This window comes from Plecotus auritus (assembly GCF_963455305.1).
Source record: "Plecotus auritus genome assembly, chromosome: 3".
Lineage (NCBI taxonomy): Eukaryota > Metazoa > Chordata > Mammalia > Chiroptera > Vespertilionidae > Plecotus > Plecotus auritus.
Window position 1 is genome coordinate 465,460 of NC_137772.1, and position 15,586 is coordinate 481,045.

The 15,586-nt window shown below is 60.2% G+C and overlaps 2 protein-coding genes across 2 annotated transcripts in view; one reads left to right on the top strand and one right to left on the bottom strand.

Annotated features, from left to right (window-relative positions):
• Positions 1 to 15,586, bottom strand: part of MCPH1 (microcephalin 1) — a 106,959-nt gene that overhangs the window by 42,529 nt on the left and 48,844 nt on the right. The window lies entirely within an intron of this gene.
• The window catches only part of ANGPT2 (angiopoietin 2), a 45,017-nt gene that overhangs the window by 16,824 nt on the left and 12,607 nt on the right, over positions 1 to 15,586 (top strand). The window contains exons 2-5 of the mRNA XM_080660982.1: positions 6,203 to 6,358; positions 9,565 to 9,686; positions 12,389 to 12,621; positions 14,782 to 14,909. Coding sequence (XP_080517108.1) covers positions 6,203 to 6,358; positions 9,565 to 9,686; positions 12,389 to 12,621; positions 14,782 to 14,909 — 639 coding nt within the window. The remainder of the gene's footprint in view (positions 1 to 6,202; positions 6,359 to 9,564; positions 9,687 to 12,388; positions 12,622 to 14,781; positions 14,910 to 15,586) is intronic.

Below are 15,586 nucleotides of genomic sequence, written 5' to 3' on the forward strand. Positions count from 1 at the left end.
GAAAACAGCAAGAAGCACGCAGAGCCCATCAGTCCCAGGAGGCGCTCCAAGAGCCTGGGGGGGGGGGGGTCCACGCAGCAGGGGGCAGGGGCTGGCTATGTCCACGCCCTGCAGCCTCCCTGCCCGAGGGAGAGGGGCCAGTCAGTCACCGAGGCACGGGACTCGGCAGGGGCTCTAGGCCACGGGACTCGGCAGGGGCTCTAGGCCACGGGACTCAGGCCTGCGAGGCGCCCCGCCTCCCCCGCCCCCCCGCAGCTCGCCTTAACCACCGCTGAGCACGCATCGGCGACACCTGCCATCTCGCAACAGGAATAAGAAGCCTCGAGAGGAGGAGGGAGGCCCAGCTTGGCCACTCTCCTGTCTGAAGAGCTCACGACAGGGAACCAGTCAGACATGGGAATCCAGCCAGAGCCTCCAGTCTTCCTGGAGCTGCTCATCTCGCTTTCCGGTTCCCACAACCACAGCCCCGCGCCTGCAGAAAGCCCCGCGCAGCCTCCCAGCGAGCGAGCGAGCGAGCACAGGCCTGAGTCCAGGGGTGGCACCATGCCACAAGCCCAGGAGGACCCCGTGTCCCGATGCCACACGGGGCGAGGGGGTCTGACCAGGGGAGGGGGCCGCAGGCGAGCGGTCGTCTCGTCTCAGGAGAGAGGACCCGGCGAAGGAGCCACAGGCCAAGGCCAGGAGGGAAGTGGCCCAGGGCCAGATGCAGCTGGAGGCAAGGTTCGCAGGGAAACGAGGCCGGGGTTCCAGAGCGGGAAGGGGGTGCGGCCATCCAGGGAACCAGCATGCTGCCCGCTGGCTAAGGGGCAAGGCTGTGCCTGAGCTGCCCAGGGCCAGGCCTGCACCGAGCCCGCAGCTCCCAGGTGCGCTGCGTGACAGTCCGGAAGGAAGGGTGGCAGCGTCTGGCGGAAGAAGGGAGTCGCGGGGGGGCGGGGGGCGGGCTACTGAAGGAGAAAGCTGGAGAGTAAAATGCTGCCAATGACACAAGGGATCTGTCGGTTTGCTGGGAATTAAGTCGTCCAGGTGAGCAAAGACTAGTTAGCCATTTGTACGCCATAAGCGTCTGCAAAGGCAAAGGGTGGACCCTTTTAAGTTAAGTGGAAAGTATCGTGGCAGTTAACGGGTTAGGTAAACGTCAGGGACACGCCCTGGCCACCGGGAGCCCTTTGGTCGGTGAGGCACCCACAGCCAAGTCTTGGGGCCCTTCTGTAAAGTGTTCCCCTCTCCCAGCCGGTTTCAGATCCCCTTCCTTTTGGTAGAAAAATGCAGACGATGATCCTGGTGAGAAGGAGAAAGCGAGGGAACTTCTTCAGCGTGCGATCAACCTGACAGTTGCCTCGCAAATGGACTTACTTTCCCGTCCAGTTTGATCACTGCCAACACGGGGGGAGGGGACCCGTCGGGACGGATTTCACGTCTTAGAACAGATGTCTGTGTTAGGCGTTTTATTCCGGTCCCTAGAGCGTCCACGCATCGCCAACGTGCAAAGACGGCCTGAGGTGCGCCTGCCTTTTCTTAGCAAATGGAAACGACAGGGTGAGCATCCCCATGACCAAGAGGACAATCGCCGCGAAGCGCCCATGGCACTGGGGCCGCTCGCCCACGTTCTAGGGAAGGGGACGCAGCACTAATTCCAAGAGGACAGAGCGGACGTCCACACGGCCCCTCAGACGCGTCCGGCCAGGGCCTTTCAGAGGGACTGGGACCCACAGGTCGGCACTGGGCCTGGTCACCCTCAGGCATGAGTGTCCGCCATTCCCGCAAGCGCCTGGCGAAGCCGCCAGCCGGAGAGGGGAAGGAGCCGCCGGCGCGGGGAGGATCCGGCTCTCAGCGGTCCTGACAAGAGCAGCGAGTGGAAAGGTGGGGGGGGGAGGGGCACGCTCTGCCGGGAGGGAGGTCTCCTGTGCCTCCTCTTGTCCTGTGGAAAGACTCCCTCCGCCAGCCTGGGATTCCGCGGGGCAGGTCCCTGTGCTTGTGGCTTCTGCTGCAGACAATAAAAACCAGATGCTACACGGAAAGATGCCTCAGGGCCATAAACTGGGAAGGACACACTGGTCCCAGCCCAGGGCCAGGGAGGTGACCAGGTGCCCCTCCCACAGGGGAGAACCAGCAAACTGGGCCAGGCAGGCTTCCCAGGGGCTCGGCCTGCAGCCCGGGATGTGCAGGGAGGCGGGCGCATCCTCTGGAGGTCAGTTCCACACCCATAACGGCCGCCGGAGGGAGTCCCCCCTAAAAAGTTACTGCTCGTCTTGGGAGGGAAACGGATGCCTTTGTCATGAAGCCCCAGGGGACGGAGGCACCAGCCATGGATTCCGGGCGTTTCTGCTGGTGAAGACAGCCCGGCCTCCGGTGGCAGGGCAGGCGTCTCTGCTTTTCAAGGCTGCAGCCCCGGGCTGTGGGAGGCACACTCACGCCGGCTGGGGATGGCCGCCTGGAAAGGCTGTTGAAAGGCAGGAGAAGTGTGGGGTGGCTGGTGGGTGAAGCGCCAGTGTGCTGACATGCCAGCCCTCAGAGCCTCAGAGTGCCCGCCCACGATGCCAGGCACCCGGAGCCCTCAGAGTGCCCGCCTCACACAGCAGCACCTGGAGCCCTCAGAGTGCCCGCCCACGATGCCAGGCACCCGGAGCCCTCAGAGTGCCCGCCCATGATGCCAGGCGCCCGGAGCCCTCAGAGTGCCCGCCTCACACAGCAGCACCCGGAGCCCTCAGAGTGCCCGCCCACGATGCCAGGCTCCCGGAGTCCTGGTGGCTGAGACACGGGGAGTAACCGCAGTTACCGTGGCTGTTACTGCTTCTGACACCAAATACTTTCCTCTTCCTTCACAGAGCGCTCTCAACTCAGGTCACCCCCGTCTCCTAAAACCTTCATTCATCTCACAGCTTCAAGCGCGAGAACACGAGTCTTTCTGGGAATCAACACAAAACGTCTAACGCCTGACATTTCTGTATCCGGTCCTTTCTCCCGAGACTTCAACTAGTTAGCCGCTGGGCCAGTGCAGAGCCAATCCCACTTCCTTTTGCTGCATACACTGTATATGGAGACTATACACATATATGACACCCACTCACACATCACATGTACACGCATCACATGTACACACATCACATGTACACGCATCACATGTACACACACATCTGTAGTTTGCTTGAATGTAAGAGGAACCACGCACGCACACGCACGCTATACATATACTCTGTCATCCTGAAAAGGTGAAAAGCAGTTGGCTTAAAAAGAATTTTGCGTTCTACCATTTTCAAGCTTAGACAACGTGATGGCAATAACGCTAAGAACTTTCACTTTTTAAATTAGGTCTTTTATGTCTTTTAAAGCTCACGAGTCTAACGCGAGTTTACGTCATGACTCTCGATGTGCAGACACAGCTGACCCAGGAGCCACCAGGACTCCGGGTGCCGAATGGGGCTGGGCGAGGGCTAGAGCTCCGTCCCCTCTGGCCACACTCCGGAGGGACAGGGACAGAACAGCTCTCGCCTCGCTCGTAAGGACGGGATCCGTAAGATGACGCCCTTTTCTGCCCTAGCTTGTAGACCATTACTCGGAGCGCAGACGTAACCCAAACTCCAGCCGAGTATGCCCCCCTGAGTTCCTAACTTCCCAGGATAAGTCTTTCCAAATATTGTTTTTGCTGGGTGTTAAGAGTAACCAAGATAACTTCTCCGGATGACTTATACAGCTCTAACTTTACCCTCAAAAATTCCACTATTCCCCTGGTGATGAGCGAGAGCGAGAGTGGGCGGGAGGGGAATGACAAACTTCTATGTGAAGTGCTTTTAAGTTGGGTATCAAACCATGGAGGTCTGTAAAGCAGGGAAGGCCAGGACGCATTAAGAAAGAGCACGCCACGAAGCCGGCCGGTCATACGGGTGACAGGCGCTGCTCTGGGGCTTTGGAGAGGTCCCTCTGAGAGGGTTTGCTGGGGCTGCCCAGGAAGAGTGCCTGATACGTTCACGCCGGTCTAGTCTATTTTCACTCACGTGGAAAGGCCAAGGCCGCAACGTGGTTTTACAGTCAGCCCAGCGCTGGTCAGCTTCACACCTGGGATCTGCCCAGGGCCCAGGAGAGTCAGGGGCGACGGGGAAGCATCAGATGTGTGTGTGCGTGCGCATGTGCGTGTATAGCTCCGGGAGTGGGACCAGTGCATGGCACGCCAGCCGAGGGAGCCAGGAGGCACAGCCCCGAGGAGCATCCTAAGACCTCCTAACACCACCGTTTACACCACCGTTTACAACTCCTCCAGGAGGAGCTCCCGCCTGCCCCCCTGTACCCTCAGGCCGGCGCTCGGAGGGACGGGCGCCCCCACCTGTACCCTCAGGCAGGAGCTCGGAGGGACGGGCGCCCCCAGCTGTACCCTCAGGCAGGCGCTCGGAGGGACGGGCGACCCCAGCTGTACCCTCAGGCAGGCGCGCGGAGGGACGGGCGCCCCCAGCTGTACCCTAGGGCAGGCGCACAGACGGACGGGCGCCCCCAGCTGTACCCTCAGGCAGGCGCTCGGAGGGACGGGCAGGTACCAGGAGGAGGGCCCCTGGCCTGGGACTGCCTAGTGAAAGGATTCTTGGTGGTTTTATTTTTTTTAAATATATTTTATTGATTTTTACAGAGAGGAAGGGAGAGGGATAGAGAGTTAGAAACATCGATGAGAGAGAAACATCCATCAGCTGCCTCCTGCACACCCCCCACTGGGGATGTGCCTGCAACCAAGGTACACACCCTTGACCGGAATTGAACCTGGGACCCTTCAGTCCGCAGGCCGGCGCTCTATCCACTGAGCCACACCGGTCAGGGCTCTTGGTGGTTTTAGAGAAAGGCATAAGCAGTTTTGTGATCAAATTTTATTCATCCAACTTAACAGGAAGCACTTGAGCTATAACCACGTGATAAAAAGATAAAAACAGGCGTCTGTCCGCCTGACCGTGCAGGGTGGACCAGGGAGTGGACTGTGGCCCCGTCACTGGTCATTACAGAACACCGAGAAGAAAGGAAACGGACCTTCAAGTGCCCGAGGGACGCGCACACTGGCTTCCGCAGCTCGGTGCCGAGGAGGCAGCCCAGTGCCCAGGGACACAGGGGGGACGCCAGGCTGTGGCACCCACACACGGAACCTTCATCCGCCACAAAAAGGACGGAGTCTTACCCTTCGCAACCGCATGGGTGGACCTAAAGGGTGTGTGCTGAGTGAGACAAGTCAGACAGAGAAATGGTTTCCCTCAGAGGTGGAATCTAAAGAGCAAAATAAACAAACAGAAACAGACTCAGAGACACAGAGCAGACTGATGGGGGGGGGCACTGGGTGAAAGGGTGAGGGACTGAGCGGCACAGGCTGGGGTTACGGACGTCGAGGGGAACAGCCAGGCCCGGTGCCCGGTGGGCACAGACCCGCCAACGGGGTCACTCTGTAAGCCACATACTGTCTCACCGCCACGCCAACTAGTCCTGGCACAGTCCTCTGACCATCAGACACCGCTTTGTACATGCGGACCGGGGCCGGAGGTAAGCCACTCCTGATCAGAGGCTGCAGCGTGGGGAGCAGGTGGCCATGCCCGACCCCATGGCCTGCCGCCCGCTGTCCTGGTGGACAGTTCCCTATGTCACTCGGCAGCCAAGCTAGCTCCCCACACCCACACCCACACCCACGGGAGGGGGACGAGTGCTCACCCTCACGGCGACTCGGGCAGGGGAGGTGAGGAGCCCTGGGGTGGGGCTGGAACTGGTGCGTGAAGTGATGGAACTGTGAGACGTGCACCCCGACTGGGGAACCTGAGCTGCCTGATGTGTGATGAACTCCGTGAGCGGGGGGCGGGGCGGGGGGGCTCAGAATGTGAGGGGTCCTGACAGTCTGGGCAAGGCCGAAGGCGGCCTCCCCGCTCCGTCTGAGGCATCTCAACTCTGCGTTCTGGGAAACAGACCTACAACGTGGCACAAACAGCGCTTCCCGGGGCCAACTTTCCATTCCCTACAGCACAGGGACCCAGCGGCAGCGGGCAGAGGGCGCGGCAGGGCGACCCTGGGGTCCCTCCTGGACACCCCGCTGCTGTGCGCCCCGAGTGCGACCTCGCTCCCTCCCGCCTGCCGCGGGTGGACACCTAATGGGCCTCCTATGCACGCCCAATGCCTCGTGTTTGACTGCTAGTGGCTGAGGTTGCGCCTGACTAACGCCCCGCCCCGCCCCGCCCTGCCGTGCCCGCAGCTGGAGAGCTACATCCAGGACAGCATGCGCAGGGGCGTGGCCGCGCTGCAGCAGAGCGCCGCGCACAACCAGACGGCCGCGATGATGGAGATCGGATCCAGCCTCCTCAACCAGACGGCGGCACAGACACGCAAGCTGACGGACGTCGAGGCCCAGGTGAGTGAGGCGGGGGCAGGCGGGCCACCAGGCAACAGCCCGAGATGGCGCACGCGGCCACGGAAGCCCAGTGGGCAAGTGGAGGCAGGCCGGGGCAGGGCGGGGAGGAAGCGGTAAGAACTCAGGACTGGACGGGGATGTGGCATCAGGACACACACCCTCGCGGTTGGCGCCGAGGCGAAGGGCGTCTGTCCGCCCGAGGACCGCCGTGCTCCTGTCCCACACATGTGTCTGCCTCTCGTGCTTCCGGGCCCTCGAGGTCTCCTCCTCCGAGCCCTTAGCTGCTTGTGCAGGGAACGAGGCCCCGGGTAGAGGCCAGAACCGCTCTCCATCGGGCCGCAGGGCAAAACCTCCACCTCAAGGAACTGTCCAACCGCTTGTGGTAGAAGACTGTGCCATTCCCGGTGTGAGTTACACAATTTGTCCTACAGGTTCACACAGTCACTGTCTGACTTGGCAGAGAGGCAGACGGGGCAGCAGGGAGACAGAGAGACAGAGGGACAGATGGATCAGGGAGAACAGGCGGACAGAGGGAGCAGGGAGACAGAGAGACAGAGGGAGCAGGCAGGACAGAGAGACAGAGGGAGCAGGGAGACAGAGAGACAGAGGGAGCAGGCAGGACAGAGAGACAGAGGGAGCAGGCAGGACAGAGAGACAGAGGGAGCAGGGAGACAGAGAGACAGAGGGAGCAGGGAGACAGAGAGAGACAGAGGGAGCAGGGAGACAGAGAGAGACAGACGGACAGAGGGAGCAGGCAGGACAGACAGACGGAGGGAGCAGGGAGACAGAGAGAGACAGACGGACAGAGGGAGCAGGGAGACAGAAAGACAGAGAGACAGAGGGACAGAGGGAGCAGGGAGCACAGATGGACAGATGGACAGAGGGAGCAGGGAGCACAGATGGACAGACGGACAGAGGGAGCAGGCAGGACAGGCAGACGGACAGAGGGAGCAGGGAGCACAGATGGACAGATGGGCAGACGGACAGAGGGAGCAGGCACAGGGGCTCACTCCGCCAGGAGCCAGGCTCTCTGATGGTGCCGGCTCCGTGTGGCTGATGAACAGCTGAGCGAGGCCCTGGGCTCTGGGACCTCAGCCGTGTGGCTGTGGATGAGGCAGGGCCACGGGGATGACTGCTAAGTCCCCTTTCAGCTTTAAGAGTCTATGAGCTAATGTAGAAGAGACCAGGAAACACGAGAATATTAAAAGAATAACTGCAAAACAGTAACACAACACTCATGGAGCCGCCAGCAGCACACACGGGACAGCAGGTGCGCGTGGGGGAAGTGCTGCTGGAAGAACCTGTGGCCCCCCCCCCCCCCCGCCGCCCCCCGCGAGTGCTCCCGGCTCCCAGGCCCGCTCCGCTCCGGCTGCTGGGCCAGACCTTCCTGCTCTGAGGACACATGGTGCTCAGGAGAGACCGGCAGCTCTAATGCAGGCACGTCCCACGCACGTCCCAGGGGGAGTGGCCGCCTCGGCTCAGGGGCCAGCCAGGCGGTAGGAGCCTCACCTTCCCCAGCGGGCCACGCCGTCTCCCTGGCAGCTGACGGCAGGGAACAGGAAACCAGGGTGGCAGGAGAAGCACACGTCGGCTCACGGGAGGACGGTAAGGGCGACCCGCTTACCTCATCTTCCCACAACGTCAGACAGTTCAGGGAAAACAGGAGCACTTACACGATGGGTCACAAGGTACCAAAAAGGGTAATCCAAAGAGGTGATAAAAGGGAAGAATGGAAACGTGTAAAACTTTTAACGGAGAAGTGTCAGCACACCCAGTCCGTTATTACAATGAACGGCCGTGACGAAGCCACGCTGCCGCTTCCGATGGAAGGCTGGTGGTGAGGGCTCGCCCCATGTGCCGGGAAGCCGCTTCCTGTGCTGCCAGGCGACGGCAATGACAGCGGCAGCGGCAGCCAGGACGCACACCTCCCTCCATCCTGTGCAAGACCTGTTGGCGCTTCCTAAGCCTTTGTGTCGGAGCCATAGTTTCCAAACATCTGCCGTGAAGCCACATGTCACAGGACCCAGCTGGGAGCACGGGGGACGGCTGGAGAGCCAACAGCCCATGTCCAGGTGGACACGTGAGAACGTGGCCCAAGCTGGGGCTGCGCGGCACACTGTGTCACCAGCAGTGACCGTGCGAGGCAGGCCTGAGTCCAAGCATGGACGTTCTGTACGAGGTGTGACTCCTTGAGCCTGTGAGACAAGGGGTCAGAGGGGCAGTGGCGGCCTGGGATCCTGGACTCAGTGACCGCCACGCACCCGCAGCTAGAGGCCCCGCAGGCGACGAAGCATCGCGCTGGGTCCTGGGCTAGGAGGGACCCGCACGCCACCCTCCGCACCCCCCACGGTCCTCTCTGGGCGTCGGAGTTTCCACTCCCTCTTAGTAAGAGCCCACGCAGAATGCTTGGGCCACAGCGAGAAGTGTTTGGTTCAAGCCCTGCCCCGGGCTGGCCAGTGCCCGCGTGGCCACCGAGGAGTGGGCCCGGCCCTGCCCTGCCCTGCCCGCGGCCGGGCGGGCCTTTTATGAATGTCGGGGCCCCGTGCAAACAACGCTCCCCTCAGTCAAGAGCCCTGGTTCCTGCGCAGCCATTGCTCCCACACTTCCACGTGACCGCGCATCCCGGAAGGCCACGCCACACGGGATGTGAGCAATGGATCCTTCCTGCCGCGAGGCAGGCCAACGCGAAAGCACGCGTCCTCGGTGTTGGAACGCGGTGGGGCCGCGACGGTGCGTGGGGCCGGACCCCGCCTCCCCATGTGGGCCGTCTCCTGACCGGCTGACGCCAGGTGTGGAACTGGAAAGAGAGACGGAGGAGGAAGGGACGCTAACCACGAGACCACCAGCGACGAGGCGATGGGGGAAAGGAGCTCTACGCGTCGCATGGAGCAGGGGGCGTCCACCCAGCTTGGCTGCGGACCAAGGGGAGGCAGGGCCTCTGCGGTCACCACAGTTCCCGGCATTCGGTGTGAGCACGGCCAGCGTCTCCAGGACGAGGAGACGAACGCTGTGTTATCGGACGCAAACCCCACCGTCCGGAACTGGCAGACACTCTCCCAATGAGGCACACCCTGACGAAACCGGGAAAGCACGCCTCTGACCCCGAGAGGCGCGGGGAGAACGCGCGCTCTGGGGCTGGATGCCCGCCAGGGGGCTCGGTGTCCCACGTGAAAGCTGACCAGCGGAGTCTGCTGTGTCGCACGCAGGTGCTGAACCAGACGACGAGGCTCGAGCTCCAGCTTCTGGAACATTCCCTGTCCACCAACAAACTGGAGAAACAGATCCTGGACCAGACCAGTGAGATAAACAAGCTGCAGGATAAGAACAGGTAAGAAAAGCACAAATAACGTATAATATGAAAAAGCAAGTCAATTTCTAATCCGAGTATTTTTCTTAAACGTTTCAAATTTCCGCTTCTGCAAAGCGGGAACACACGTTCGAGACCCGTAACGGAGCCGCAGCGTCTCGCTAGGTGCGTCGTGCCGTGGCCTCTTGAACAGGCCGCGCACGCTGCAGTCCCGTTGGACGTGGGGGCCGGACAGCTGCGTGGTCACTCGCCGACGACGCTGGGGGCAGTGTGTGCCGCACCGGCCAGCCTGCTGACACCCCCAGGAGGGGACCCCGTCCCGCTTTGTTTTATTTACTACGGCACGGTGCTAGCACCTCGGGCAAGTCACCCAACGCCATCTGTGCAAAGATCTGTCCAGTCACTGCTGCCTCCCTGCAGAAGTGGGACCCGCCTCCCGAGCTCAGACACCGCTTAGCCCAGCCGTGGGCAAACTACGGCCCGCGGGCCAGATCCGGCCCATTCGGCTGTTCTATCTGGCCCGCGGAGCTGAAAGAGCGGAGGGTTCTCTTGCTCTCCCCTCCGCTCCTTTACTTTGAATTTATATTAGTTCACACAAACACTCCATCCATGCTTTTGTTCCGGCCCTCCGGTCCAGTTTAAGAACCCATGGTGGCCCTCGAGTCAAAAAGTTTGCCCACCCCTGGCTTAGCCCTTCACTGAGTGGGTTCTGTGCGTGAAAGCTGGTTGGAGCGCTTTCAAACGCAGTCATGACTCCACCCCTTTAACCGCCCCTCACTGGGTGGGTTCTGTGCGTGAAAGCTGGACAACGTTCGGGCCAGGGACCCCGCCACCCGGGGCTGGCCGTGCGTCCTGCTTCATCTTGCTTACAGGCTCCTCCATCCCTTTACACTTTCTCACGAACACGCGTCCCATGCCCCCAGTTACTCTGCTCCCCCGTAATGCACTTTCCCAGGTGCTCACCCCGTTTGTGAAATAGGATGTAAACATCACAGGTATTTACTGAAAGAAGTCCGCGCACATGGGGACCCCCGGCTCAGACCCGTGCTGTTCCGGGGCCACTGCGTTTGGTTTCCTTTCATTGGAGGTGCCGGTGCGGCTCACCGAGCTGATGTCTCAGCCAGCGCTGGCCCCGCCGGCACGGGCAGCGCTGCTCTGACCAGGACGGGCGACCTCAGCGCAGCGAGGACCGAGCCTGGCGTGGCTCCTGCGTTTGAGAGGAGGCCTTTGAGACCAGATGCGACTGCCTCTGCCGCTGTGCTGGTCTAGTTCAGGGAGAAATCAAGTGGTTTCTTGAGAAAACGCATGCCTGTGTGTCCCCACGTCCACGCACGCTCTGGGCCATGTGACCGCCCATCTCCCATGCCCCCCCCCTCACCCCCCCCCCCCCCCCCGTGGAACAGTGAAGACAGAGGAGGGAGCATGCTGTGCAGGCGGCACAGGTGGGGACCAAGTGCCCCCAGGAGGCTCAGAACTGGAGCCTGAGCGGGCGCTGGCAGTGACGCCAGGCAGAAAGCCACGCTTCGCACTTTGACCTCCGTTACCTTCTGCTGTGATGAGTCACCTTGGTTTTTAATTAAGGATGGTGACGTACAACGGAAAGTGACTTGGCTGACATCAAGGAGACTGTTAAGGAATGACCACTGAAAAGGATGTGGGAAACGGGTGCAAGCCGCGTGAGTGCATGTGACCGCGTGGAGAAACAGGCTACTTGCTGGCGAGGTGCAGACAGGGCTACTGTCCTGGTTCTCAGGGACCGAGGGCTGGGGTGCAGTTACCAGACACAACTGAGCGTCTGATGGTAACTGCTCACACGGAATGCTAACGCTTACAGGGAAGGCTTTGCTGGCTTGTCAGTTCCGGGGCTGAGTAACGTCCACAGGGGTACAGATGGAGATGTTACTGCCCAAAAGAAGCGCAACCGAGTCAGGCCACAGGGCAGAAGGGCCTCCGAGGCCACGTACCTCGCGCCTTCGTTTATAACGTCACTGCGCACATGACGTTCACTGTGAGAGGCAGGGCATTACCGAGAGCCAGAGAGCACAAGGCCTGCCAGGTAACAGGCGAGGTCACGTGAGGAGGGCGGGGCTCAGCCTGCTCTTCCCACTGCCCTGCCCCGCCCACCTGGCTCCCAATGCTCAGGCACCTCTGCATGGTCCACGCTCCTCTCCAGCGAGGCCATGGTTGCCAGCCTTCCCACGGCAGACATCCTGGGATAACCTGCCACAGCCCTTCCGTTCTCACGAGGGCATGTCCTCCTCACATCCCTTCAGGTGGACGGCATGGCCGCCTGCCCACCCACGGAGCGCCCGAGAGCTCCTACAACTGCTCTGACATCTTTTAAAAAAGTTTCATTGACTTCAGAGACGAAGGGAGAGAGAGAGAGAGAGAGAGAGAGAGAGAGAGAGAGAGAGAGAGAGAGAGACATCAACGATGAGAGAGAACCACTGATCGGCTGCCTCCTGCACGCCCCCTACTGGGGATCAAGCCCGCGATCCAGGCATGTGCCCTGACGGGGAATCGCACTGTGACCTCTGGTCCCTAGGTCGATGCTCAACCACTGAACCATGCGGGCCGGCTCCTCTGACATCTTAATGGTGCTTGGAGAAGCAGAAACTCCAAGGACATGAATCCCTGGGCGAGACTGACCAGATGGGCATGGGCCTGGGCCTTGGGGGCGCTCAGAACACCTTGCACGAGCTGACACGCTTTCCCTCCCCAAGCTTCTTGGAGAAGAAAGTGCTCGACATGGAAGGCAAGCACACGGTGCAGCTCCAGTCCATAAAGGAGGAGAAGGACCAGCTGCAGGTGCTGGTGTCCAAGCAGAACTCCATCATCGAGGAGCTCGAGAAGCAGCTGGTGACGGCCACCGTGAACAACTCGGCCCTGCAGAAGCAGCAGCACGACCTCATGGAGACCGTGCACAGCCTGCTGACCCTTGTGTCCACGTCGGGCGGTAAGTGAGGCCACCCCTCAGCCAGTGCACACCCTGGTGGCCACACCCACCTCAGATCAAGTGCAGTGGAATTCAGTCAGTGAAATTCTCAAAATTCTAAAAAATTCTCATCTATCAGAAAAGGCATTTCTTCTCTTACATATCCTATGTAATAAAAGGGTAATATGCAAATCAACTGAACGGCGGAACGACTGGTCGCTATGACACACACTGACCACCAGGGGAAGTGCCGCTCAGCCAGAAGCTGGGCTCACGGCTGGCGAGCGCAGAGGAGGTGGCGGAGCCTCTCCCACCACTGCAGCAGCGCTAAGGGTGTCCGACTGAGGGCTTGGGCCCGCGGGGAGTGGGCCTAAGCAATCAGTCGGACATCCCCCGGGGGCTCCCGGACTGCAAGAGGGTGCAGGCTGGGCTGAGGCCCCCCACCCCAGCGCACAAATGCCGTGCACCAGGCCGCTAGTTAGATATAAAAGCTTTACAGCGTCTCAACACAGAACCAGGTAGAAAGGACAAAACGGAAGAAGGGGAGGGATGTATTTACACAAAATAGTTATTATGGAGCAAAGCATCCCAAACATCCTTGCCTCAAAGAGCCCATCTGAGTTAATCCCACCATCACTGGGTACACGGGGCCGGGCAGCGCAATGTCTTTTAAGTGGGAAAAACAGCACCGGGCCCCGAGGACTATGTGAAGACTGAACGAGACACTGTCAGTAACTGGGTAACGCTGCCCCCCCACACCTGCGGGACCCCCCCAGCTGCACTCCCCCCGTGCCACACCCCCTGCAGCACCTGCTCTCTACCTCCTCACTGAGGGCGAAGGCTGTGTCTCCAGTCCTTAGTTAGAGATGCGACATGCGATTGTGGGCGTTCTACGTTTTTTCCTTAAATACACGGGGTCTAGTTCTTACTACGGCTCATCTCATACTGTCCTTCCTACCTGTATCTTCGACAGACACACTTAGCGCATGAGTCACGCTGAGCTTTCGTCTTCCCCTGAGAGACACGCTGAGCTTTCGCTTCCCTTCAGCCGTGCAGTTACCCCATCTCAGCAGAGCACGCAGACAAGGTTTCTCCTCAGCCAGGACGCAGACACAGGGCACAGGACCCACCCCTGGGGCTCAGCGCCAGGCCTCACACGGGGCCAGAATACCACACCTGCCCTCCAGCTCGCTTCACACGCGTGTCATTTAGGAAAAGTACACTTTTCCACTTTCACAGAAAAGGAATGTCCAGGGGGACGGAGGTACGGGAGGTGTCAGCTGGGATGAGCAGAGCAGAGAATCTGGGTCTCTGGCAGGGAAAGCGGAGGAGGGAGAGCAAGAGGCCCCGTCCCGTCCCCCCGAGCGCCACCTCCAGGGCCCAGACCTGTGCCTGGGACGCTCCCCACAGTGAAAAGCAGGCAAATGCCTGCAAGGACGGACACACGGACACACACACTGACACACAGAGACACACAGAGACACACACACACACACACAGAGACACACACACGGACACATACACACATGGACACATACACGGACACACACACAGACACACAGAGACACACACGGACACACACAGAGACACACACACGGACACACACACACACACACAGTTTTTTAAAATGTGACAAAAAGGGATGGGAAGTCTGAATATTAAAATTTGAAAGAATTTCATAGTCTTAGAATTTTTATACCTAGACAAAGAATTTCAAAGACACAGAGAAACAAGCATTAGGTTCCCCGTTAACACAAACTCTCTGGGACAATCGCTAAACCCCCAGGGTCACTAAATGTCTTCCCCAGCAGTCCGATGGGGTGAGGGCCAGGGGGTGCGTGCAGCCCTGGCAGGTTCCGCTGCTTTGGGGGATGTTCGTTAATTCTCCTGTCATAACTGTATGGGGCTCTGCTCCGGATGGAAGAACTTTGAAAGTGATAGTTTGTTACGGCTGATGGTGAAGCTGATGATGAAACAGGAGCGTGACCACAGGTAACGATCGCTGAGAATCGATAGCACACAGGCCGCCAGAGGCAGGTTTGGGAAAGGGCAGAAAGCCAGCGCGTCCTTCCTCCTCACTGTGCGAAGTCAGCCGTCCGAACCCCCAGTGAGTGCATGTCGGAGCCCCACCTTCCACCTGCCCAGGAGCCCCACCTAAACGCTCTTTATCTCTGGAAGCAGCCCGGCCGGCCCCGGCCGCTAAGGAGGAGCGAGTCGCTTTCCGAGACTGTGCGGAGGCCTTCAAGTCCGGCCTGACCACCAGCGGCGTCTACACGCTGACGTTCCCCAACTCCACGGAGGAGACAAAGGTGAGGGCTCCCCGGTTCCTCCCGGCTGCAGGCAGGGCACTCTGCCCGTCCTGCGGGCTCCAGGTCCACGCTGAGCAGGCGCTCTGCTCATTCGCACTCCCCTCTCCTGCGGGCTTGTCAGTTGGTCCTTGAAGTGTGAGACCCTTTCCTTAAGTTTAAAGAAAATACCTCCTAATGAACAGCCATAGTCCCCTTTCAATGGTTAGTCCAAGTAACAATGGGGCACCCCCAAGGCTCAGGGGCCACGCCTCCTCCCTCCCCCAGGGCTGTCCTCTGGGACAAGCATGGCCTGGTGTGCAGGTGAGCAGACATTGCCTCAGCACACACCTGCCTCAGCACACACACACACCTGCCTCCAGCACACACACACACCTGCCTCAGCACACACCTGCCTCCAGCACACACCTGCCTCAGCACACACCTGCCTCAGCACATACCTGCCTCCAGCACACACCTGCCTCAGCACACACCTGCCTCAGCACACACACACACCTGCCTCCAGCACACACACACACCTGCCTCAGCACACACCTGCCTCCAGCACACACCTGCCTCAGCACACACCTGCCTCAGCACATACCTGCCTCCAGCACACACCTGCCTCCAGCACACACCTGCCTCAGCACACAGATGTGAAAAGGCGTGCACTCTGCTTTCAATCAGCCTTGGAATCAGCT